The following is a 27,730-nucleotide window of genomic DNA, read 5'->3' on the forward strand; positions in this document are numbered from 1 at the left end:
TATTCAGGCTGATAAGCTAAGTGCAGCAGATATTATAGCCATTGATAAATTAATATTTACTGAGTGAGCATTCAGAGGTAGAAGTTGCTAATTTCTATGGTAGATACTATCTTATGTGTCTGTATATTGTCTTTGTCCCTTTTGAAATATTCTTTTGAGTATTATGGCCATTTGGTATCATTCAAGTTAAATACTTCTGTATCTTTTGGGTTTTGACAGTTGAAATATTGATTATATGTAGTTTAGTTAACTATATATTGTTATGCATAGTTATAGGTCATACATATGTATATATTTAATTCCTATTTGGAGTTTTAATAGTGTTCTGGAATGTTCTCCTCATTGTAATCATATTTAAAAATGATTTTATGCCCAAAATAAAACAATACAAAGAAAACCCCACAAAACCCCCTAAAGCGTTAAAATAATCTTTCTTTATATCTTCTCTTTTGGTTTGTATTTCTGTTTTTCCAGAAAATGTTTCTGAGAAAGATCTTCATGGAAGACTTTTTATCAACCGTGTTTTTCATATCAGTGCTGACAGAATGTTTGAATTGCTTTTTACCAGTTCACGCTTTATGCAGAAGTTTGCCAGTTCTAGAAATATAATAGGTTAGTCCTTGTGTTCTTACCTAATGATAAATTTGGGAGAATGCTATTATTCTTAGAAGGTTGAGCCTATATAAACTGATTTATGTTGTGAGGAGGAAGAATTAGACATGCTTTGATTTTATTTTGGCAGTATATAAACTGGTATTCAAATATTTGGTTAAATTCACATGTGAACAGTATAATAATTTAATTAGGCAATGCTTCCAACAAGTAAGTTCAGACCTTTTGAAAACTAAAAGTATATTTATTCATTAAGGTACCAATTCAATTAGGTTGAACTCAATTCAAAATGGTTTCATGTGAAATAACTGAATTTTGGTGGAGTGTAAATTGCAACACCCACTTTGCCAAAAAGCTTGTCAGTAACTACTAAAGGTATGAATTCTCTGTGACTCAGCAGTTCCACTCCTAGGTATACATTCTTCAGAAATGGGTACATTTGTACTCTGAATGATGTGCTACAGTGTTCATAGCAACATTATTTATGATGGTCCCAAACTCAAAACAGTTCAGGTGGCCATCAGTAATAAAATGGATGAATAGATTGTGTGTATTCCTACAAAAGAATCCTATATAACAATGAAAAAAATACAAAGTACTGATACTTGTAACAATATGAGTAGAACTCACAGATAACAATGTTGAGCAAAAGAAGCCAGATATAAAAGAGTACATGCTACATAATTTCTTTATATAAAGATAAAAACCAGGCCAAACAAATTTATGGACATAAAGTCAGCATAGTAGTTACTGTTGTGGAGAGTCAGGTAAGTAAAGACTGGGAGGGAGCTTTTGGGATGCTTGTATAAGTTCTATATCCTGATCGGAGTGGTGGTACATGTATGTATTCCCTTTGTGAAAATCATGGAGCTATACACTTGAGACTGCAGTATCTATGGACTACGTCAAAGATAATATATTTTTAAAAGTTCCACCTAAGAAGTTGGTTAAATTTCTTAATTGGAAATTAATGGTTAAATCCTCATAAGAAGAATTTCATTGATTATGTGTTAAAAAGTTTTATTTTGGGACTGGGTATGGTGGCTCATGCCTATAATCCCAGCACTTTGGGAGGTTGAGGCGGGTGAATTGCTCGAGCCCAAGAGTGTGAGACCAGCCTGGACCCGTCTGTACCAAAAAATACAAACATTAGCTGGGCATGGTGGTACACACCTGTAGTCTCAGCTACTTGGGAGGCTGAGGTGGGAGGATCTCCTGAGCCTGGGAGTTGGAGGTTGCAGTGAGCTGAGATTGTGCCACTGCACTCCAGCCTGGGTGATAGATTGAGACTGTCTCAAAATAAATAAATAAATAAATAAATAAATAAATAAATAAATAAATGAATAAATAAATGTAAGTTTTATTTTGGTAAGCATCTCAAATAAGCTTATAGTTAGTTTGCAACTGAATTTATCCTAAATATTTTAGATATTTTATTAACTTTGGGAGCACATGATTTAGCCTGCTACATAAAATTAGAATTCAGCAGCAGCAGCAGAGATTCAGATAAGGTGAGTCATTTGACATAGTCAAAGAGAAAGTTGTTCTATAGTCAATTTTATTTGTTTATTTATTTGAGACAGAGTTTTGCTCTGTCACCCACACCCAAGCTGGAGTGAAGAGGTGCAATCTCGGCTCACTGCAACCTCTGCCTCCCAGGTTCAAGCGATTCTTGTGCCTCAGTCTCCTGAGTAGCTGGGATTACAGCCATGCATCACTATGCCTGGATAATTTTTGTATTTTTTTTAGTAGAGGGGTTTTGCCGTGTTGGCCATGCTAGTCTCAAACTCCTGGGCTCAAGCAATCTGTCCCCCTCAGCCTCCCAAAGTACTAGGATTACAGGAATGAGCCACTGCGCCTAGCCGCAATTTAGTTTATAATCTAAGTATTTTATTAACCATTAGATGTTATTCCTTTATTTGAAACTTTTATGTAAACGTGTATATATATATACTTTTTTTTTTTTTTTTGAGACAGGGTCTCGCTCTCTCACCCAGGCTGGAGTGCTATGGTGCAATCTCGGCTCACTGCAACCTCCACCTCCTGGGCTCAAGTGATTCTTGTGCTTCAGCCTCTGGAGTAGCTGGGATTACTGGCATGCACCAACATGCTTGGCATTTTTTTTTTTTTTTTTGTGGTAGAGACAGGGTCTTGCTGTGTTGCTCCAGGCCAATCTCAAATTCCGGAGCTCAGGTGATCCACCTGCCTTGGCCTCCCGAAGAGCTGGGATTATGGGCGTGAGCCACCATGCCTGGCCTACATGTAATTATGTATTCGTAGATGATATTGTTATGAATACTAGGAACCAAAATCAATTTTGTTCTTATTATTGATGGTAGAGTAGCAAAGAGATTGCTATCAATAGCTATTGTCTTGTGATTATGAGTTTTATAATTAAAAGAAATTATTTTTTCTGTTCTTCCAGTTTTGAAAATGTGGGATGCCTGAGATACAAATCTTCCTCTTTACTCAGTAGCTAATATTTAACTTATGTTTCTTCTGAATCTATTTTGTATTTTCTTGTGACTCATTTCTACCTAGAGAACTTGGTATTTCAGAAGAACTGGATACATTATTTCCCTTTGTCTTCTAAGAGGATGCCTGTTAATGTTACACTGCCATTTTTATGGCTGAAAAGACCCAGGAGGAATTAGGACGTTGTTCTATGCTGGTGATAAATGAAGTTTGTTTTCTGAAACACAACTGCATTTGTTTTCTGATATATCTGGCTTCAATATCAATGATTATATTGACTGTCTGATGTTATAAATGGCTTTGCAAAGCAAAGGCTTCCAGCTAATTCTAAATGTAAACAGTTATAAGTATGTTGCTGACTAGACCTAGAATTAGTCAGAAGCTTTATTACAAAAGAGAATCTGATCATGACTGCAAAGCATACTGCTCTCCTCTGACTTGCTACCTGGTAATCAAAGTTGTAGTATTTCTTTCTTTCTTTTTTTGAGACAGTGTCTCGCTCTGTTGCCCAGGCTGGAGTGCAGTGGTGCAATCACAGTTCACTGTAGCCTCTACCTCCTGGGCTCAAGTGATCCTCCTACCTCAACCTCAGTAGTTGGGACCACAGGTGTGCATCACAATGCCTGGCCAATTTTAAAACATTTTTTATAGAGACAAGCATCTCCCTATGTTGCCCAGGCTGGTCTTGAACTTGTGGCCTCAAATGATCCTCCCACATCAGCCTCCCAAAGTGGGGCAAATGTGAGCTACCACACCTGGGCTGGTATTTCTTGAGATCGAGTTTTAAAGGCTTCTTTTTAAAAATAGTAAGAATTTAATGATTTTTTAAAATAATCAATTATTTGTGGATTGAATCTAATTCTAGCACTCAAATGACCACCACTGGATCTAAATTTTCCAAATTGGGGGTGCTGAGCAGAGGGAGCTGGGGCTGAGAGTTCTGAGTGAAGAGGAGTAAAGTAGGGGGGATGTGGCGGCAGTGCTGACAATGAGTTTTCTTGAAGGCTTTTTTTGATCCAATTTGTGAGATCAATATTGTCTTTAATGATGGGGAAGCCAGGAAAATGACAGAAATGAAAACTGAAAATGGCAAAGTAGAAAAACACTATCTCTTTATAATGGAGAATCTGTTTCAGGAAAGGTAAATGTAGCCTTTATGCAACCTGGATAGAGGCTAGAGCCCGAAGGAATTAGAATTGAATTTATAGGTCAAATGGAACTTTTCAATGACAAGAGTAATGCTCATGAATTTATAAACCTAATGCAAGAATTAGCCTCACTTGGAGAAGTGACTCAGAGAAGAAGTTATGATTCTGAATTTATGCAAGTGTTCGCTGGAGGTATTTTCTTAAAGTGACAATAGTAAGAACACTGACAGATTTACTAAAAGAATATGATCTTATTGTTCACCAGCTTGCCACCTGTCCTGATGTTAACAATTGTATTAAGATAGAAGTGGGCATTGAGGCCGGGCGCCGTGGCTCAGGCCTGTAATCCCAGCACTTTGGGAGGCGGAGGCGGACGGATCACAAGGTCAGGAGATTGAGACCGTCCTGGCTAACACGGTGAAACCCCGTCTCCACTTAACTCCGTCTCCACTAAAAATACAAAAAATTAGCCCGGCTTGGTGCCGGGCGTCTGTAGTCCCAGCTACTGGCTGAGGCAGGAGAATGGCGTGAAGCCGCAAGGTGGCGCTTGCAGTGAGCCGAGATCGCACCACTGCACTCCAGCCTGGGCGACAGAGTGAGACTCCGTCTCCAAAAAAACCAAACAAACAAACAAAAAAAAACAAAAAAAAGTGGGCATTGAAGATTGTCTACATATATAATTTGAATATAATAAATCAAGGTATCATTTAAAGCATGTAATAGTCGGAAAAATTTATTTCTTAGTAGTAAGAACAAATATACAACATATGGAGTTACAACTGATCAAAAAAGAGATCACAGGAATTGGACCCAGTACCACAGCAGAAACAGAAACAATCACCAAATATGAAATAATGGATGGTGCACCAGTAAAAGGTGAATCAATTCCAATGAGACTATTTTTAGTGGGATATGACCCTACTCCAACAGAGATGTGAATAAAAAATTTTCAGTAAGGTACTTTTTGAATTTAGTTTTTGTTGATGAGGAAGACCGAAGGTACTTCAGACAGCAGGAGATCATTTTATGAAGAAAAGCTCCTGAAAAACTGAGGAAACAGAGAAAAAACTTTCACCAGTGATTTGAATCTCTAGAATCACAGGCATCTGCTGAACAGCCTGAAATGTGAACTGAATAGGAGACAAAAAAAAAAAAAAAGGCAAAAAATTCCTGCAACCATTGAGTTAAGTTCAGCAAGTTGAAGACGGTTGCAGCTGTAGAGGGGAGAAAGACCAAAACTCCATATATATTAGTCTTCCTTTATCTTACGGTGCTGCATTTATTTTATGGTATAATGAAATGTTTTTCATGTATATACGTTTTAAAAAGTGCTCTCTTTGAAACACTGGAACTTTCTTAAACTGCCTTTTTTTACTTCACACTTTGATTTGATGATAAGCACTCAGATATGCATCAGCATAAACATTAAACATTTTCATGTGAGAAAAATAAATAAAAGTAGGGAGTCTTTTTAAAAATTTTTTTTGAGACGGAGCCTCACTCTTGTTGCCCAGGGTGGAGTGCAATGGCGCGATCTCAGCTCACTGCAACCTCCACCTCCCGGGTTCAAGTGAGTCTCCTGCTTCAGCCTCCCATGTAGCTAGGATTACAGGTGCCCGCCACCACGCCCAGCTAATTTTGATTTTGTATTTTTAATAGAGATGGGATTTCACCATGTTGCCCAGGCTGGTCTCGAACTCTTGACCTCAGGTGATCCACCTGCCTCGGCCTCCCAAGGTGCTGGGATTACAGTGTGAGCCACCGCACCTGGTCAAAATTAGGGGGTCTTTTAAATCTGTGTTCTTTTAAATCATTGTTTACAGTTACATGACACTACTTTTTAAATGTTTTTGATCTTTTAGTTTCAGGGGTACATGTACACATTTGTTATACAGGTAAATTGTGTGTCATGGGAGTTTGGTGTACAGATTAATTTGTGACCCAGGTAATAAGCATGGTACCCAATAGGTAGTTTTCAGTCCTTACCCTCCTTCCACCTCCACCCTCAAGTAGGCCCCAGTGTCTACTGTTCCCTTCTTTGTGGCCGTGTGTACTCAATGTTTATCTCCCACTTGTAAGTGAAAACATGGGTATTTAGTTTTCTGTTCCTGCAGTAGTTCGCTCAGGATAATGGCCTCCAGCTCCATACATGTTGCTACAAAGGGCATGGCCTTGTTCTTTTTTATGACTGCATACTATCCCATGGTGTATATGTACCATGTTTTCTTTATCCAGTCTACCATTGATGGGCATCTAGGTTGATTGCATGTCTTTACTATTGTGAATAGTGCTGCGATGAACATTCTTGTGCATTGCATGTCTTTACTGTTGTGAATAGTGCTGTGATTAATATACTTGTGCATGTGTCTTTGTGGTAGAACAATTTATATTCCTGTGGTTAGATACCCAGTAATGGGATTCTCAGGTCAAATGGTAGTTCTGTTTTAAGTTCTTTGAGAAATTGCCAAACTGCTTTCCACAATGGCTGAACTAACTTACACTCCCAGCAGCAGTGTATAAGCATTCCTTTTTCTCTGCAACCTCACAGCTGTTATTTTTTGACTTTTTAATAATAGCCATTCTGTCTGGTGTGAGATAGTATCTCACTGTGGTTTGATATGCATTTCTCTAGTGATTAGGGATGTTGAGCATTTTTTCATATGCTTGCTGGCCAGATGTATGTCTTCTTTTGAAAAGTGTCTGTTCATATCCCTTGCCTACTTTTTTATTGGGTTGTTTTTTTTTTTTTTTTGCTTATTAATTTCTTTAAGTTCCTTATAGATTCTGGATGTTAGAGCATTTTCAGACACATAGTTTGTAAATATTTTCTCCCATTCTGTAGGTTGTCTGTTTACTCTGTTGGTAGTTTCTTTTGCTTTGCAGATACTGTTTAGTTTAATTACGCCCCATTTGTCAATTTTTTTGTTGTTGCAATTGCTTTTGTTGTCTTCATCATGAAATCTTTGCTAGGGCTTATGTCCAGAATGGTATTTTCCAAATTTTCTTTCTTTTTTTTTTTTTTCTTTTTTGAGACAGGGTCTCACTGTGTCACCCAGGCTGGAGTGCAGTGGTGCAAACATAGCTTACTGCAGCCTCAACCTCCTGAACTCAAGCAATTCTCCTGCCTCAGCCCCCCAAGTAGCTGGGACTATAGGTGCACACTACTACACCTGGATAATTTATGTATTTTTTTGTAGAGATGAGGTTTCACCATCTCGCCCAGGCTGGTCTTGAACTCCTGAGCTCAAGTGATCCGCCTGCCTCAGCCTCCTAGACGGCTGAGATTACAGGCGTGAACCACTGTGCCCAGTCATTCCTAAATTTTCTTCAAGGGTTTTATAGTTTTAAGTTTTATATTTAAATCTTTAATTCATCTTGAACTGATTTTTATATATGGTGTAAGGAAGGGGGCCAGTTTCAATCTTCTGCATATGGCTAGCCAGTTATTCCAGCACCATTTATTGAATAGGGAGTCATTTTCCCATTGCTTTTTTTTGTCAACTTTGTCGATGACCAGATGGTTGTAGGTGTGTGGCTTTATTTCTGGGCTCTCTGTTCTGTTCCATTGGTCTATGTGTCTGTTTTCATACCAGTACCATGCTGTTTTAGTTCCAGTTGTCTTATAGTATAGCTTGAAGTTGGGTATTGTGATGCCTCCAGCTTTGTTCTTTTTGCTTAGGATTACTTTGGCTATTGGGCTCTTTTTTGGTTCCATACGATTTTTAGAAAAGTTTTTTCCTAATTCTGTGAAGAATGTCATTGGTAGTTTGATAGGAATAACACTGAATCTATAAAACGCTTTGGGCAGTATGAACATTTTAACAATATTAATTCTTCCTATCACGAGCATGGAATGTTTTTCCATTTGTGTCATCTCTGATTTATTTGAGCAATATTTTATAATTCTTGTTGTAGAGATCTTTCACCTTCCTGGTTAACCGTATTTCTAGGTATTTTACTTTTTTTTTCTTTTGCTATAATGAATGGGATTGTGGTCTCGACTTGGCACTCAGCTTGGATGTTGTTGGGTATAGAAAACCACTGATTTTTGTATATTGATTTTTGTATCCTGAAATTTTGCCGAAGTTGCTCATCAGATCTAGGAGCTTTTGGGCAGACTATGGGGTTTTCTAGGTATAAAAATCATATCTTCTGCAAATAGATACAGTTTGATTTCCTGTTTGGATGCCTTTTATTTCTTTCCGTTGCCTGATTGTTCTGGTCAGGACCTCCAGTACTATGTTGAATAGAAGTGATGAGAGTGGGCATCTTTGTCTCGTTCCAGTTCTCAAGGGGAATTCTTCCAGCTTTTGCCCATTCAGTATGATGCTGGCTGTGGGGTTTGTCATAGGTGGCTCTTATTATTTTGAGGTATGTTCCTTCAGTGCCTGGTTTGTTGAGGGTTTTTAACATGAACAGATGTTGAATTGTATTGAAAGCCTTTTCTGCATCTACTGAGATGATCACATGGTTTTTGTTTTTAGTTCTGTTTATGTGATGAATCACACTTACTGATTTGCGTATGTTGAACCAACCTTGCATCCTAGGGATAAAGCCTACTTGATTGTGGTGAATTCACTTTTTGATGTGCTGCTGGATTCAGTTTGCTAGTATTTTGTTGAGGATTTTTGCATCAATGCTCATCAAACATATTGGCCTCAGGTTTTCTTTTTGTGTTGTTTCTCTGCCAGGTTTTGGTATCAGAATGATGCTGAATGATGCTGGCCTCATAGAATGAGTTAGGGAGAAGTTCCTCCTCCTCAATTTTTTTTTGAATAGTTTCAGTAGGAATGGTACCAACTCTTCTTTACATGTCTGGTAGAATTTGGCTGTGAAGCCATCTGGTCCTGGGCTTTTTTTGGTTGATGGGCTTTTAATCACTGGTTCAATTTTGGAACTCATTCTTGGTCTGTATGGGGTTTTAATTTCTTCCTGGCTCAATCTTGGGAGGTTCTATATTTCCAGAAATTTATCCATTTCTTCTAGGTTTTCTAGTTTTTGTGCATAGAGGTGTTCATAATAGTCTCTGGGTTTTTTTTTTTTTTTTTTAAATTTCTGTGGGGTCGGTGGTAATGTTCCCTTTGTCATTTCTGATTGTGTTTATTTGGATCTTCTCTTTTAAATTAGTCTAGCTAGTAGTCTATTAATCTTATTTATTCTTTCAAGAGCCAACTTATGATTTCATGATTTCATTGATCTTTTGTATGGTTTTTCACTTCTCAATTTCATTCTATTTAGCTCGGATTTTGGTTATTTCCTGTCTTCTGCTAGCTTTGGGGGTGATTTGCTCTGGTTTTTCTAGTTCCTCTAGGTATGATGTTAGCTTGTTCTTTCTAGATCTTTCTAACTGTTTCATGTGGGTGTTTTGCACTGTAAACTTTTAACCCTGCTTTAGCTGTGTCCCAGAGATTCTGGTATTTTCTGTCTTTGTTCTCATTAGTTTCAAAGAATTTCCTGAGTTCTGCCTTAATTTCATTGTTTACTCAGAAGTCATCAGGAGCAGGTTGTTTAATTTCCATGTAATTGTATGATTTTTAGTGATCTTCTTAGTATTGATTTCTGTTGTTTTTGTGCTGTGGTCCAAGAGTGTGGTTAATATAATTTTTGATTTTTTATATTTGCTGAGAATTGTTTAATGGCTGATTGTGTGGTCAGTTTTTAGAGTATGTGCCAGGTGCAAATGAGAAGAATGTATATTCTGCTGTTTTGGGGTGGAGAGCTCTGTAGATGTCTGTTAGGTCCATTTGGTTAAGTGTCAAGTTCAGGTCACAACTATCTTTGTTAGTTTTCTGCCTCAATGATCTGTCTAATACTGTTAATGGGGTGTTGAAGCCTCCCACTATTATTGTGTGGTTATTTAAGTCTCTTTGTAGGTCTCTAAGAACTTGTCTCATGAGTCTGGATGCTCCTGTGTTGATTGCATACATACTTGGGATAGTTAAATCTTCATGTTGAATTGAACCCTTTACCTTTATGTAATGCTCTTATTTGTCTTTTTAAATCATTGTTGGCTTAAGGTCTGTTTTGTCTGACATTAGAATAGCAATCTCTGCTTTTTTTATTTTTCATTTGCTTGCCAGAGTTTTCTCCACCCCTTTACATTGAGCCTATGGATGCCGTTGCATGTGAGATGGGTCTATAAAGACAGCATACAGTTGGCTGTGCACGGTGGTTGCCGCCTGTAATCCTAGCACACTGGGAGGCCTAGGCAGGCAGATCTCGAGGTCAGGAGATCGAGACCATCCTGGCTAACATGGTGAAAATCCATCTCTACTAAAAATACAAAAAATTAGCTGGGCATGGTGGCGCCTGCCTGTAGTCCCAGCTACTCAGGAGGCTGAGACAGGAGAATTGCTTGAACCCAGGAGCTGAGATCACGCCACTGCACGCCAGCCTGGGTGACAGAGCAAGACTGCGTCTCAAAACAAAACAAAACAAAAAAACAGCATACGGTTGGGTCTTATTTATCCAACTTTCTGCTGCCTTTTAATTGGGGCATTAAGCCCGTTAATATTGATATATGTGGATTTGATCCTGTCGTTGTGTTGTTTAGCTGGTTATTTTGCGGACTTGATTGTGTAGTTGCTTTATAGTGTCAGTGGTCTATGTACTTAAGTGTGTTTTTGTGGTGGCTGCTAACAGTCTTTCATTTGGATGTTTAGTAGCACCTTAAAGACCTCTTGTAAGGCAGGTAACAAATTCCCTTAGCATTTGCTTGTCTGAAAATGATCTTATTTCTCCTTCACTTATGAAACTTAGTTTGGCTGGATATGAAATTCTTGGTCTTAGTTTCTTTAAGAATGCTGGATATAGGCCCTCAAGCCCTCAAATATAGAGTTTCTGCTGAAAGGTCCTCTGTTGGCCTGATGGGGTTCCCTTTGCAGGTGGCCTGCCCCTTCTCTCTAGCTGCCTTTAATATTTTTTGTTTCACGTTGATCTTAGAGGATCTGATGACTAGGTGTCTTGGGGATGGTTGTCTTGTATGTATCTTATAGGGGTTCTCTGCATTTCCTGAATTTGAATATTGGCCTCTCTAGTGAGGTTGGGGACGTTTTTGTGGATGATATTTTCAAATATGTTTTCCAAGTTGCTTGTTCTCTATCCCTGTCTTACAGGGATGCCAGTGAGGCATAGATTTGGTCTCTTTACATAATCCCATATTCCTCAGAGGTTTTGTTCTTTTTTATTCTTTTTCCTTTGTCTCAGTTAATTTGGAGAACCAGCCCTGTGAGATTCTTTTCTCAGCTTGGTCTATTCTGCTGTTAAGACTTGCAATTTGTATTATGAAATTCTTAGAGTGAGTTTTTCAGTGCTATCAGATCAGTTTGATTCTTTCTTAAAGTGGCCATTTTGTCTTTTAGCTCTTGTACCATTTTATTGTATTCCTTAGATTTCTTGGATTGGGTTTTGAGTTTCTCCTGAATTTCAATGATTTTCATTCCTATCTATATTCTGAATTCTACGTCTGTAATTTCAGCCTGGTTAAGAACCGTTGCTGGGGAACTAGTATAATTGTTTGGAGGTAGGAAGACACGCCAACTTTTTGAGTTGCCAGAGTTCTTGCACTGGTTCTTTCTCATCTGTATGGACTGATGTTCCTTTAATCTTTGAAGCTGCTGTCTTTTGGATGGGTTTTTTTTCTTTGATGCCCATGGGGGTTTGATTGTGGAATAAGGTGGGTTCAGTTGACTGTCTTCACTTCTGGAAGATTTCAGGGGGCCCAGGCCCAACTCAGAACTCCTGGACTGTGTGCTCTAACTGTGGGGGGCTAGAGTTAGAGCACATAATTTTGTGTGTCCCCAGCTTTGTTCTCTGGCCCTTCGACATGAGAAATCTGTTGCACTGGAGGGGTGAAGGTGTTCCTGGTTCACTGGCCATAATACTCCAATGGGGTTGCTGGCCAAAGCAATTCACTGGGGTGATGGCAGTGGGATCTGTGCTGCTCATGAATGCCAGCAGCCATGATGGCATGGTGGGGTGCTTGTGCATTGACTGGGGCAGGGGTGCTGGTGGGAGCCCTTTGTTTTCACAGGTGTCACCTTTGTTTTCACAGGTATTGTATACTGGCAGAATATTTTGGTGTTGTGTTTTGGGCTGTGATCTAGTAGGTAGTGTTTAAGAGTATTAGCTGGCAGGCTCTTAACGCTGCAGCACAACTCATTTGTGTTTTGGCATGGTTGGTAGTAGTGCTCTGGGGTGAAAAGGGAAAGTGATGACCCCCTCCCTAGTCGGCTCTTGGGCCTTGGAGGAGCCCCCTTTGACTGGCTCTGAGTCACATTTCTTTTGTTGGGTGTTTTGAATCACGGGGCTCTTTTAAGCAGAGGCCATGGTTGGCAGACAGGCCATATGCTTGCCAGGTCAACCCTGCAGCAAGAATTACACTCTGCCCCTCCACTGCCTTGCATACCTGGGCATCTCACCTCTCTCAGTGATCTGAAAGGGAGGGCTTCTCCCTCCTTGGGCATCACTCAGGTCTGCACGTCCTACTCAGCTAAGAGCTGTGGGACTGGATGTGGTCACCTAGTCTGCTGTCTAGATACTTCCTAGGGGAACATGGGGTTGTGCCTGCCCCCATAGTTGGGGCAGAAGGGAGACCACTGGGCTGGACACTCTAGCAGGCATGGCCTGTCTGGCTACCAGCAGCAGGGGTGGGTGGGAGTCACCTACCCTGCTGTCAGGGTGTTTCCTGGGGCAACAGGAAGCTGTGGCTGCCAGCTGATTTCAGGCAGCAGTGGGACTGTTGGGCTGAAGGCTAGCACCAAGTCTTGTATGGCAAGGCAGAGTGCAATAATCTTACTGCTCCCAGGCAGGACCGTGGCCTCTACAGGGGATATGGTATTGGTGTCATTCCGTTCCAGAGTCCAAGGCTTATAGAGATCCCCATGGACTTGAGAGTGGTCACTGCAGAAACTCTGGGGTGGCTCTCTGCCTCAGTTTAGAAGCATGGGGTGGGGCCAGGGGAACCAGGGGAATTCTCCCAATCCTAGTCTTGCACAGGTCCCTGTGTACAGTCCTCCAGGGAACTCTCACTCACTCATCCTTTTCCATATTGAGGAGCTTTTCCTGGCTCCATGCTTGTTGTGGGAAGTCAGGGACCCCAAACAGAGGGACTGGCTGGAGCCGTGACAGAGGAACATAAATTGTGAAGATTTCATGGACATCTATCAGTTCCCCAAATTAATACTTTTATAATTTCTTATGCCTGTCTTTACTACAATCTCTGAACATAAATTGTGAAGATTTAATGGACATTTATCAGTTCCCAAATAATACTCATAATTTCTTATGCCTGTCTTTAATCTCTCAATCCTGTTATCTTTGTAAGCTGATAATGCACGTCACCTCAGGACCACTGTTGTACAAATTGATTGTAAAACGTGTGTTTGAACAATATGAAATCAGTGCACGTTGAAAAAGAACAGAATAACAGTGATTTTCAGGGAACAAGGGAAGACAACCATAAGGTCTGAGTGCCTGTGGGGTCGGGCAGAGTAGAGCCATATTTTTCTTCTTGCAGAGAGCCTATAAACGGATGTGCAAATAGGGAAGATATCGCTGAATTCTTTTCCTAGCAAGGAATATTAATAATTAAGACCCTGGGAAAGGAATGCATTCCTGGGGGGAGGTCTATAAATGGCTGCTCGGGGAGTGTCTGTCTGATGCGGTTGAGGTAAGGACTGAAATATGCCCTGGTCTCCTGCAGTATCCCCAGGCTTATTAGGTGGGGAAGAAACCCTACCCTGGTAAATTTGAGGTCAGACCGGTTCTGTGCTCTTGAACTCTGTTTTCTGTTGTTTAAGATGTTTCTCAAGACAATATGTGCACAGCTGAACATAGACCCTTATCAGGAGTTTTTGATTTCGCCCTTTGCCTTGTGACCTTTGCTTTGCCCTTTGCCTTGTGATCTTTACTGGTCTCGGAAGCATGTGATCTTTGTTCTCCTTTTTGCCCTTTGAAGCATGTGATCTTTGTGACCTACTCCCTGTTTGTACACTCCCTCCCCTTTTAAAGTCCTTAATAAAAACCTGCTGTTTTTGCGGCTCAGGTGGGCCTCATGATCCTACCAATATGTAATGTCTCCCCCGGAGGCCCAGCTGTAAAATTCTTCTCTTTGTACTCTTTCTCATTATTTCTCAGCTGGCTGACACTTAGGTAAAATAGAAAGAACCTATGTTGAAATATTGGGGGTGGGTTCCCCCAATATGCACTGATCCCAGAGGAGCTGCTGCCCAGCTTTGCTCCTCTCTGCCCTCTGTGTCCCCTTGCTGCCTGGATGAATTCTGACATGGTTTCTTAGATGATCAGCTAGTAGGGTCAGTGTTCACCAATGCTGTTGTTTCCTATCTGTGAGAGTGGCACACATGAGCAGCTTCTAGTTCACCATCTAGTTCACCATCTTGACCCAACCCCCTGACAGTACCTTTAATTAAAGCTCAGTTTTAAGTCTTTTTACCCAACTTTTACATTTAAAAATATGTAAAGCTCCAGAAAAATTGTATGAAGAGTGTAAAAACATCCATATGCCACTTGCCTAGACTCATCAATTTTAAAATTATGGCAAAATGTACATAAGATAAAATTTACCATTTAACCTTTTTTTTTCTTTTTTTTGAGATGGAGTCTCGCTCTGTCGCCCAGACTGGAGTGCAGTGGCGCGATCTCGGGTCACTGCAAGCTCCACCTCCCAGGTGCCCGCCACCACACCCGGCTAATTTTTTGTATTTTTAGTAGAGATGGGGTTTCACTGTGTTAGCCGGGATGATCTCGATCTCCTGACCTCATGATCCACCCACCTTGGCCTCCCAAAGTGCTGGAATTACAGGCATGAGCCACCGCGCCCGGCTCCCATTTAACCATTTTTAAGTGGACAGCTCAGTGGCATTAAGTGCATTCACATTATTGGGCAACCATTGCCACCATCCATCTTCAGAACTTTTTCATCTTTCCAAACTGAAATGCTATACCTGTTAAACACTAACCCTCCATTTCTTCCATTCTTGATGATCACCATTCTATTTTCTGTCTCTGTGAAGTTGACTACTCAAGGTGCCTTGCATAAGTGGAATAATACAATGTTTGTCCTTCTGTGACAGGCTTAATACACTTAGCATAATGCCTTCGAGGCTCATCCATGTTGGGGCATGTATGAGAATTTATTCCTTTTTTAAGGCTGAGTAATATTCCATTGCATGTAGATACCACATTTTGTTTATCCATTTATCCATTAATGACATTTGGGTTGTTTACACATGTTAGCTATTATAAATAATGCCACCATGAACATTGACATACAACTATCTGTTCACATCCCTGCTTCCAGTTCTTTTGGTTATATACCTAGAAATGGAATTGCTGCATCATATAAAAATTAAAATTCAATCTTTAATTTTTTGAGGAGTGGCCATACTATTTTCCATATGACTGTATCATTTTACATTTCCACAAGCAATGCACAAAGTTTCCAATTTCTCCACAGCCTTGCCAACACTTTTTATTATTATTTATAATAGCTATCCTAATGGGCATGAAGGTTCACCAATTTAAAACGCTATTACATCACAGGATTTTTACAATTCTGCCATTCCTGCCTTCTATTATTTTGGATTAATATATCAAAATGGTTCATATGTCCTTTTGCGTACTGGCCATTTTTCCTACAATTCATTCCAGGTTTTTTTACATTATGATAAGCTTAATTTAGGTATTGGAGGATTGACTATTCCAAGATGATGTTAATTAGGTGATGTTCTGGTAAGCAATACTCAGTAGGCCTTATTGGTAACATCACTGAAACTACAAGGGTAACATTCATGGGAAGACCAATACTTTTCATTTATTCTTGTTGATAGTTGCTTCATTGAGTAGTGTGCAGTTTTAACAGCAGAATTAAATTACATCTTTAAATTCTATTTCTGATTAACAATAGATTGTTTGTATCATTTTCCTGAAACAGGCTGACATATGACCAACGTAATCTTCTGAAAAGTAATTTAGAATTAGTTGTATATCTTCTTTTATATATACCTAAATAAATCATTTTACAGCAAATCCTGGATGATAGACACTATGGTTTGTGATTTTGCCTTTTTAATTTAGTTACAAGATTTTGCCAGATACTCAAAAGGCAATTTCAGGATCCCTCATTAAATCCTCACATCTAGCAATATAAAAGAAGTTGAGTAAAACTGGCTGTATTCTAAAGCCTTACTTCCTTCCTTTGACGACGAGTATAATGGGTTAGATAAAGGCTCCTATGCTTTAGGATATTGGTGAATAGCCGTCAAACATGCTGGTACTTGCCTAAGTCGATTTGTGCTAGGCCATTAGGTGATATAGTCATGTCTCTCAATAGAGTTTTTAACGCTTTTATTTATACTTTTTAAATTTTTGGCTTCCATGAAATGACCTTCACTGTGTTCTAGAACTATATTTCTGTTCAAGTGTGTATTTAATCACTATATTGTCCCTAAGCAAATAAAAGAGAATTTTTACCAGGATCTTGCCATAAACATAAAGATATGATCTTATAGTCTTCTTAAGACAGATTATATAATCATTTATGTTCCATTGCCTTACCTTGATTAAAGATTTTAGCAGACAAGCACTGACATTACATATTTCTCATAACATTGACATAATTTCTATGTAAGTTGATATCAAGGTCAGATGGTTTCATAATGACAAAAATCTTTTCAAGTTTTGTCCTCAATGGTGGGAATGTTAAAGTGTTGTTCTGTCTCTGTTTGATAAAGCTGGCATCATTACTTCTCTTCATAGGTACTGAGGACTTTAAAAGGAAGCTTACAGATGAAACAACTTTTAATTTTATCTTAAAGGAAAAAGGATATTAATAAACAATTTAGAAATAAATGGGTCAGAGATGGGCAATATGCCACATTTAAGGAGAGTGCTCAACATTTAATCTCTCTTTTCTTTAATGTTAAACTTATAATACCCAGTTATAAGGAAGTTAGCACTAGTCAAAAATAGAAATTTTAATAATTCAGAAACTCCTCTGATTTCATTTACAGGTATACTGTTCAAGTTTCTAGAACTAACTCATTTTGTGTTTGCTATGGTTAGATGTAGTATCTACCCCTTGGACTGCAGAACTTGGAGGTGACCAGTTGAGAACCATGACCTACACTATAGTCCTTAATAGTCCACTTACTGGAAAATGCACCACTGCCACTGAAAAGCAGGTACGTCTGCTTTGTCAGTGTCCAGAAGAGTCATGTGTGGGGGAAGAGAGAAGATGCCTATTATAGTTCACCAATTTACAAGACAGTTTCAATAAACAAATGGCAAGAAAAAAGGGACGAGAAACTGTTACAGGTTAAAAGAGACTTAAAAGGCATGTGAATCATATCAACCCACTCCTAATTCAAACAAACCACTTGTTAAAAGGTATTTATAAGATTTCAGGAATTGTTTATTTTTTATGTATAGTAATGGTATTACAGCTGTGTATTAAAGAAAATCATATTTATTTTAAAAGAGATATATGGAAGAATCCATAAAGAGATATAGTGAAGTATTTATGGATGACATTATATTGATGTCTAGGATTTCCTTTAGAAGTCATCTAGCCAGGCAGAGGATGGTGGCAGAGGCAGGGAATATGGGACGGAGGACAAAGGAAGCAAGACTGGGCAGGAGTTAGTGTTGCTGAAGCTAGTTAATGAGCTCACAAGGGTCATTATACTTCATTCCTACTCTTTCATATATTCAATTTTTTTGTTTTTGTTTTTGAGACGGAGACTTCCTGTCGCCCAAGCTGGAATGCAATGGCATAACCTCGGCTCACTGCAGCCTCTGCCCCCGGGGTTCAAGCAATTCTCCTACCTCAGCCTCCTGAGTAGCTGGGATTATAGACACGTACCACCACGCCTGGCTGATTTTTGTATTTTTAGTAGAGACAGGGTTTCACCATGTTGGTCGGGCTGGTCTTGAACTCCTGACTTCATGATCTGCCTGCCTCAGCCTCCCAAAGAAAATATTTTTTTAAAAAGAATACCACTTTTTTCCGGTTGCAGCGTGGCGCGGTTAGGTTCTCTAGTTCACGCTCCCAGCCACGCGGTCCAAGGGCCCGCTGCAGTCGGTGCAGTCTTCGGACGCAAGAAGACAGCCACAGCCGTGGCGCACTGCAAACGTGGCAATGTTCTCATCAAGGTGAACGTCCGGCCCCTGGAGATGATTGAGCCGTGCACGCTACAATACAAGCTGCTGGAGCCGGTTCTGCTTCTCGGCAAGGAGCGATTTGCTGGTGTGGACATCCGTGTCCGTGTGAAGGGTGGTGGTCACGTGGCCCAGATTTATGCTATCCGTCAGTCCATCTCCAAAGCCCTGGTGGCCTATTACCAGAAATATGTGGATGAGGCTTCCAAGAAGGAGATCAAAGACATCCTCATCCATGACCAGACCCTGGTGGTAGCTGATCCCCGTCGCTGTGAGTCCAAAAAGTTTGGAGGCCCTGGTGCCTGTGCTCGCTACCAGAAATCCAACTGATAAGCCCATCATGACTATCAAAATTCACCTGTATAATGAACAGTTTTTGAGGGACTTTAAAGTTTCAAGAACTGTGGAAAAAAAAAAAAAAAAGAATACCAGGCCAGTTGTGGTGGCTCATTCCTGGAATACCAGCACTTCGAGAGGCCCAGGTGGGAGGATCACTTAAGACCACGAGTTTGAGATCAGACTGCACAACACAGTGACACTTTGTTTTTACAAAAAATAAAATTAACCAGGCATGATGGTGTGTGCCTGTAGTCCCACCTACTCGGGAGGCTGAGGCAGGAGGATCACTTGAGCCCGGGAATTTGAGATTACAGTGAGCTATGCTCTAGCCACTGCACTCCAGCCTGGGCAACAGAGCTAGACCCTGTCTCAAAAAAAAAAAAAAAAAAGGGAACACTACTGAAATCTGGTTTACAGAATTGTTGCAAGAGTTAGGGACCAAATAACTAGATGGCTGCTTTGACACCTGGGAAGAGATTGAGTTTTTGAAATTGAATACTGTACGAGGTATTTAATGCTCTTTATCTGTGACCAGAGTGGCAGTGTCTTACAGTGGAGTGTGTGTTTAGCCAATTTGTGTTGAAGTATCTGATTTGCAAGTAGTCTGAAAACATCTCTTAACATCTGAACTAGTTGTGCTCTTGTAGTTTTGTCCATTATCATTAAAAAGAACATATTTCCATACCTTTAAACAATTCTTAAAAGATTATCAAACGTAAGAAAAGTCTGGCATTTTGGTATTGGGGAGTCTTTGAAAACTTTGGAACCCCTCCCCCACCACCCCCTTAAAGGATAGGTAGAAAAGGTATGGTTAAAATGAGAAAGGTTTGGCCAGTGACCATTTAAAATCCTGTTTAGGAAAAGCAGTGTTTTGTTTGGTTACTACCCTCCTTGACTTTTTTGATGAAGGGTGGTTTTGTTGAACTTTGATTAATTTTGAGGTGGAATCCTTACTTCATTCAATTGATTTTTGAATTGTTCACCTAACAGGAACACTTAAAACTCTGTAACTTAGAGTACACATAAGAGATTATATGGTTTGTCCTCAAGGCTAAAAGAAAAAAACAATTTGATAGTGAAATAAATGACACAGGGGCAGCAAATACGATTTCTGTAAGTCCCTTTCTCTCTTTAAGAGACATGGTTTCACTCTGTCGCTCAGGCCGGAGTGTAGCGGTGTAATCATAGTTCACTGCAGCCTCAAACTCCTGGGCTCAAATGATCTTCCCACCTCATTCTCCCAAGTAGCTGGGACTACAGGCGTGTGCCACCAAGCCCAGCTAATTTTTTCCTTTTTCGTTTCTTTTTTCTTTCTTTTTTTTTTTATTTGGAGACAGTCTTGCTGTGTCTCGCAGACTGGAGCACAGTGAGGCGATCTTGCTCACTGCAACCTCACCTCCTGGGTTCACGTGATTCTCCTGCCTCAGCCTACCCCCGAGTAGCTGGGATTACAAGGCATGTGCCACCACACCTGGCCAATTTTTGTATTTTTAGGAGAGATGGAGTTTTGCCATGTTGGCCAGGCTGGTCTTGAACTCCTGGCCACAAGTGATCTGCGCACATTGGCTTCCCAAAGTGCTAGGATTACAGGCATGAGCCACTGCATCTGGCCTAATTTTTTATTTTTTAGGTTTTTTTTTTAGAGGTTGGGTGTTTTTATATTGGCCAGGCTGGTCTCGAATTCCTGACCTTAAGTGATCCTCCCACCTTGGCCACCCAAAGCGCTGGGATTACAGGCATGAGCCGCCATACCCGGCCCTCTCTTTCTCAATTTATAGACAACAGAGTCAGCATGTAGGCTCTTCTAGCTTTGTCTATAGGTTTCTCATGTCTTTTTTAAGTTTTGAGAAGGAATCCTAGTATACATGTTCTAAATTGGCAAGAAGATTCATATATTAACCACATACATACAAACATTTTTTATCTTATTTTGGCAGACACTGTATAAAGAAAGTCAGGAAGCACGATTTTATTTGGTAGATTCAGAAGTACTGACACATGATGTCCCCTACCATGATTACTTCTATACCGTGAACAGATACTGTATCATCCGATCTTCAAAACAGAAGTGCAGGCTAAGGTGAGCTGCTGTAAATGAGTATGTTAGGATAGACTAGATTATATCCTGGTAATTTATTCATCCTAAATTCTTAGTAGTAGCTTTACACAACAGTTTTATTTCTTGCTCAAATTACATTTCCAACGGTGGTCAGCAGAGGAGTGGGGCGTCTCACCTAGGGTCCCTGCTTGGTGAAGGCTTTGACATCCGGAGCTACCTGATCCAGAGTATGTGTTGTTTCAGTTGCCACAGGAAGAGAAAGCTGTAGAACTGTGTACACAATCCGTTGACCGGAACCAGTCACGTGACCTTGTTTAATGGCAAAGGGGCTGGGAGTTTTGTGGGAGTGCTCAGTGAGCAGTAATTGGCTGTGCTGCAGTGGGAAATGAGAAATGTCTGTGCATTACAGAGAGCGATGGACTTGGCCTAGTCTGGTTAATGTAGTTACTTTCACCTAGTGTATGACCACTAGAGATTTTTTATACAAGGAATTTAGAAAATTTAGTATTTATTTTGAGCCTTTATTGCTATTTAGATAAATAAAATTTAGGGCTAGAGAAAGGAAATAAGTAAAATGGCAAGTACTTAGAAGGAAAATTTGATGAAATTATTAGCGGCACACATTGATTTTTTTAAATAAAAGTTATCAATGAATGCATTTTGTTTTATAATATTAATGACTTTGAATCTTTTTGGCTTTCCACTGAATACAATCTTACATTTAATTGTAACACAAATATAACTGAAGTCTGCTCTTTAAATAAATATTCTTTCCTTCTCATTCTACTAGAGTTTCCACAGATGTGAAATATAGAAAACAGCCATGGGGCCTTGTCAAATCTTTAATTGAAAAGAATTCCTGGAGTTCTTTGGAGGACTATTTCAAACAGCTTGGTTTGTAAATTTTTTTATTTATCTATTTTTGTAAAGATGGGCTTTATTAACAAAATGGATTGATTCTTCATTTGGATTCATAACAGGAAACTGGTCAATGATGTTGGAACGACTCCCACTACAGTGGTTCCCACTGTTCCACTTTTTCTGCCACTTGGGGAATTTCAAAACTTTTAATTTTCATTGGTCAAACACTTTTTTTTATTTTTAATTGTTTTTTTGAGATGGAATCTTGCTTTGTCACCCAGGCTGGAGTGCAGTGGCGCGATCTTGGCTTACTGCAACCTCTGCCTCCTGAGTTCAAGCAATTCTCCTGCTTCAGCCTCCCGAGTAGCTGGAACTAACTACAGGCACGTGCCACCATGCCCGGCTAATTTTTGTATTATTAGTAGAGACGGGGTTTCACCATGTTGGTCAGGCTGGTCTCGAACTCCTGACCTCATGATCTGCCCGCCTCAGCCTCCCAAGGTGCTGGGATTAGTGAGGCACCACCGTGCCCGGCTGAACAAACACTGACATAATGCTTATTATATCCCAGACATATATAATAAAGTTCTATGTGCTTTACAAATATTAACTCATTTCATACTCAGAACAAGGTACAATTATTATTTTTCATTTTATTAAAAAAGGAAATTGAAACACAGGGAGGTTAAGTAACTTTTATCAAGATCACACAGTTAAGAGCTCTCATACCCCTTTGCCTCTGTAAGGAGCCAATGAGACTGACTGCATAACCTGCTCGTAGATACACACCTGTGCTGTCTAACCTCTGGGGAGTCCTCAGGGTCACCTTCCTTATCAGATGCAGCCTTCCTGGGCTTATACAGGGCCACTTGGCAATGATAGTACATACATCTGTGGATTTGGTGGAGGTGGGTACTAGAGACTGACTAGAGAAAACGATACAGTGGTTCTCTTTGGATATTTCTTAACATATACATGGGAGAAATATATATATATATATATTTACACACACACACATATGAGCATAATTTAAGTTTAGTTGAAGAAAAGCTGGTGGTCAGTCAACTCAAGGTAATTTAAGGCTTATCATCTAGTTGGCTGATAATTTTCCTTGCCTTTCTTCCTTGTCTATTTCACTATTAAATTCTTCATCAGGAGCAGAGAAAAATGAAACTCAAAAATTAGTTTGGCCCGTGAATAAGTTTCTAATAAAAAATTATGGCAGAGGAACAGGTTGAAAATGATAAAAATAAGGTTTTTAGGTTGTTTACAGATTTTCTCTGCTAGTGCTTCCTTTCTTGCAAACCCTTGTTGAAAATTAGAACTAGTATATGCTACTCCTTCCTGTAAGGTTGAGAAGTGCCATAATCTGTCTCTGAAATCTTTCTAATGATCCAGTGTAAGTGGGTGGCCTGTTGTTTCCATAACTGAAATCATTACAATAATATGTATTAATAACATAGCACATGGCAAATTTGCTCTGATGATCCCGTCACTTATTAATACACATTCTTCCTGGAATAATGAAACCTCATTATGGGGTCATTGTACTCTCTAAAGCTTTTCATTAAGTGTAAAATTTAAATCTAGGCCATAAGAACCTCAGGAATTCGTTAAAGAAAATTATCAAAAATCACCAGCAAAAACCAGTATCTTAAAGTTGAGGAGTTTCCCCACTATCTAAAGATTGTTTTGTTTTTTTTTTTCTTAGAATCAGATTTGTCAATTGAAGAATCTATGTTAAATCAGGCCATTGAAGACCCTGGAAAACTTACTGGCCTACGAAGGAGAAGGCGAGCATTCAACCGAACAGCAGAAACAGTTCCTAAACTTTCTTCCCAGCATTCCTCCGGACATGTGGGCTTAGGTGCCAAAGGGGATATTACAGGTAGTTGTCACCTGGTAAACAGAGATGAAAGATTTATACTTTAGTTGTAGGAAGCAGAATGTGCCTCTTGTTTGTAAGATATGTCAGGAGGTCTCTGTTTCTTCCCTCCTTTTTTGATAATGTTTATCAAACTCTGATTTCCTTAAAGATAACTAATATGTAAGTATAAAGGAGCAGTTGCAAAATGGCAAGCCTATAACCAATATATTTTATTTGGCCCACGTGTCATTTTAAAAATTGGACATTACATTTTAAAAAAAATTTTATCTATTTTTTCCAGATAGGGTCTCGTTTTGTTGTCCATGCTGTAAGTGGCACAATCATGGCTCAGTGTAACCTCGAGCTCCTGGACTCAAGTGAACCTCCTGCCTCAGCTTCCTGAGTAGCTGAGATTACAGGTGTGCACCACCATACCTGGCTAAAATTGGACCTTTTTATATAAAAACTCAGATCTGACAGCCCAGCACTGAAATCCCTTCATGGCAGCAGTTGGTTGGAGCATAGTAGTAGCTGCCCTGTTAGATTATGTGCGCCCCAGCTTGCCACAGCCCCCACCACAATCACCACTCTGCCAAGTTCTGAAGCACTTTGCTCATTTATTTGCTGCCTAGCATTTATAGATATTCAATTTCCATGTTTGAGTGTACTGCTCTCTTAATCCTGATATACCGTCAGGGCCAGCCCAGCAAAACTGCAAAGATAAAATTGGACTTTTATTATCTTCATTCTCAATTTTGAACACATCTTACTTTTAATAACTGTTATTCTCTTCCTCTTGAAGGTATAAAACTGTCATAGCTTCTCATCCTCTTATCAGATCTTCCTTTGAGGCTTGTAGTTTAGTGTGACTATGTTTATCCACTATTTAATATTAATGGCTGTTTAATTTTGGAATTTAAAAGTTTGGGTAAGAATGAATAGGTGATAATGTTTTATTTTGTTTTGTTTTTTAATGAGGGAAGCATTTAATGTAAGCCCAGTTCAAATATTAGTTGGAGAGATATTTGCTTATTGATTATTAGCTACTTAGTTATGAAGCATGTCGTATTGAATTGCTTATTTAATTTTAGAGTAATTTGCAATATAGGCCAAATTTAAGGAGTGCTGTAAGCTTTCTCTTTGTAGATTTGTTTCATATTACTCAGGATGTCAGAAATTTAAAAAGGGGTGCAGGGAATTTACCCTAAATCACTTTATCTTTACAAATAACTTTTAAAATTTCTTTTTTGGTTCTTTTCAAATGAGTATGAAATTTCTGTCAGTTGAGGGCCGGGCGTGGTGTCTCACGCCTGTAATCCCAGCACTTTGAAAGGCCGAGGCGGGCGGATCACTTGAGGTCGGGAGTTCAAGACCAGCCTGACCAACATGGAGAAACCCCATCTCTAATAAAAATACAAAAATTAGCTGGGCGCAGTGGCGCGCACCTGTAATCCCAGCTACTCAGGAGGCTGAGGCAGGAAAATCAATTGAACCTGGGAGGCAGAGGTTGCAGTGAGCTGAGATCGTGCCATTGCACTCCAACCTGGGCAACAAGAGTGAAACTCCGTCTCAAAAATAAATAAATAAATAAATTGGATCAGTTGTAATCACAGTTCTCATTCTAATGCAGCCTTTTTCTTGTGATCTACAGGAAAGAAAAAGGACATGGAAAACTATAACGTCACTCTTATTGTGGTGATGAGTATTTTGTAAGTATTTGTTGTGAATGCTTATTTTGCTTGTGTCAGCATTTATCTTTAACTAGTTTCCAAAAGAATTTGAATGTATTTGTATATTATTGTGTAGAAATGACCACTATTTGACTATTGCTGGCCTATAAAAATAGCAATTTTATAGATTTCAGATTTTTAGCTTTATATATGATTTTAAGAAGAATTGTTAAATTTGAGGAAATACAAAGTGCTCATTCAACAAATGTTTTTATTTTTTAGCTAATCTGATTAATTTACACCATCATAGGTTTTTATGGGGAGTTCCCTAAATTTAAAGGGAATATTGATATATACATGCTGGGGAAGTCCCAATAATACTCTTTTCCTCTATTTGGTTGGACAAATGGTTCTTAGATAACTCTGCTGGGCCTAAGAATCACTTGGGGTGCTTGCTAAAATGCAGATTTCTTGACCCCTGTCTCAGAGATTGATTCAGTAGTTCTTGAGCAGGCATCAGGAATCAGTATTTTAAAACATACACCCCAGGTTATTCTGATGCAAGTGATATGAGCATTACCTGTTAAAAAATACTGGGACAATGTCTGAATCCCAGGGTATTCTATAGGAATCCACTCAGCCAGTCATATTTAGAATACTAATATCTACGTGGCTCTATATGAATCTTGAGGCATTCTGTTAGATTTAATTGAATTGGTTCTGACTTAGTGATATATTGAAGGTGATAATTTTTTGGATTGGAGCTTCAATATTAGCTGGGTTTTTTTTCTAATTATAGATTTCAGAACATAGAAGATGTTTGTTGTTCCTTTGGGCTTTATGGAAGATTTTTATGTTCTGCTTAAATCAGTTTTTTATGACAGTTCTGAATAGCAAATATTATCAGTGTTCTTTTGCATTACTTTACAGAAAATGTTTACTCAAAAGTTGGAATATTAATCTGTATACTATTTCAATGCCATAATAATTTCAAAGATTGGATTTTCTTGCTACTATCTTAAGTTTTTTAAAATAAATCTTCTTGATGAGTAAAAGTGAATAAGGTCAAGTTAATATTTTAATAGAAAAAGTAGAGAGATATGATGCCACCTATATATTTGCATATATATATATATAAGGTATGTAACCATTCACTTGAAAGGCTGCTGTGAAAACCAATACAGTAAGTTCATTTAGCATGTAACATTTTATATATGACAGCATTCATGTATATTTGGGACTTGATACTTCCTTTGTCCAAGATGAACTAGAATAATTTTTGCTGAATGGTAATTTGTTTTTTTTTTTTTTTTTTGCTGACTTCCACTGGGAATAAGAGATACATCATGCTCTACCTGAGATCAGCTACATATTGATCTTCATTTCCTTTTCTGAAAGGCAGCATTATGGGTGTGTAATTGCCTAAGCCAAAGGCACCCAAAAATAGATCCTAAAAGCTTATCTAGTGGATTTCAAAGCTGGTGGTCTCACGTCAACACTGACTAGGATTCCTAGCAGATGGGAGAGATGTCACAGATACCCCAAACCTGTGAGTTAGGATTATTCGAGGACTTGTATTGTCACTCTAATTACCTTCCATTTTTTCCCTCAACCTCCACTTAATACTTAAAAGTAATTATTTCATGTAATAGGGATAATTGATTTAAATAATAACAATAACTAGAAAACAGTGTAGACAATATACATTTTTGAAGCTTTTGCATGTATACTCTGCATTAGCAATGCTTTAGGTCTGGAAAAGTGTGGATTAACAGATATGATTTGCTCTGCCTAGTGTGGTGTTGTTAGTTTTGTTGAATGTGACACTGTTTCTGAAGCTGTCAAAGATAGAACATGCTGCTCAGTCCTTCTACCGTCTCCGCCTCCAAGAAGAGAAATCTTTAAAGTAAGTCTTTTCCCCCCTGACCTGTATTCACCATATTATTTCAGTAATTCTTTAGTTGCAGAAAACTTAATTTCAGTTTGAGATTGTGGTCTGCTCACTATCCTGTAGCCACAAACGGCCTGTTTTTTTGTTTGTTTAATTTTGTGTTTTGTTTGCAAATTTATGGGGCTCTGACGATTTCTGGAAATGAAAAAAAGATCAGAAGCTATTCTCCACATTTTGAAGATGGTATTTTTCTTTCAGTGTAGCCTCTGATATGGTGTCAAGAGCAGAAAATATTCAGAAGAATAAAGATCAGGCCCATCGTTTAAAGGGAGTGCTGCGGGACTCCATAGTGATGCTTGAAGAGGTAGGCAACTTGATCATCACGGTACTTAGTAACTTCGTCCCAGTATGAATCAGTTGCTCTTCTATGAGAGAATATTTACCCTACTGTTGTTTGAAAAAATCCCCCTGCTAGAGCCAAATACCCCTGCCAGTCTCTATTAGGCAAGGGTATTATGTTTATTGTGTAGTCACTTTTATTTATTTATTTACAAAATGGGAGTATACAATATACACTGTTGTATATCCTCTTTTTTCAATTAGTAATATATTCTGAAGATGTTTCCATAT

General features: G+C 39.0%; 1 protein-coding gene and 2 pseudogenes across 5 annotated transcripts in view; all 3 read left to right on the forward strand.

Annotated features, from left to right (window-relative positions):
* Positions 1-27,730, forward strand: part of GRAMD1C (GRAM domain containing 1C) — a 111,241-nt gene that overhangs the window by 76,985 nt on the left and 6,526 nt on the right. For all 4 annotated transcript variants that reach the window (XM_021934070.2, XM_021934069.2, XM_017955162.3 and 1 more), the window contains 8 exons: positions 475-612; positions 17,319-17,437; positions 20,690-20,832; positions 21,602-21,705; positions 23,384-23,560; positions 25,191-25,248; positions 27,005-27,115; positions 27,359-27,464. In XM_021934070.2, coding sequence (XP_021789762.2) covers positions 475-612; positions 17,319-17,437; positions 20,690-20,832; positions 21,602-21,705; positions 23,384-23,560; positions 25,191-25,248; positions 27,005-27,115; positions 27,359-27,464 — 956 coding nt within the window. The remainder of the gene's footprint in view (positions 1-474; positions 613-17,318; positions 17,438-20,689; positions 20,833-21,601; positions 21,706-23,383; positions 23,561-25,190; positions 25,249-27,004; positions 27,116-27,358; positions 27,465-27,730) is intronic.
* Positions 3,437-5,731, forward strand: LOC108583926 (annotated as a pseudogene).
* Positions 18,307-18,792, forward strand: LOC108583927 (annotated as a pseudogene). The gene has a single exon (XR_002520279.1). The product of XR_002520279.1 is annotated as a 40S ribosomal protein S16 pseudogene (transcript).

This window comes from Papio anubis, chromosome 2 (genome assembly GCF_008728515.1).
Source record: "Papio anubis isolate 15944 chromosome 2, Panubis1.0, whole genome shotgun sequence".
NCBI lineage: Eukaryota > Metazoa > Chordata > Mammalia > Primates > Cercopithecidae > Papio > Papio anubis.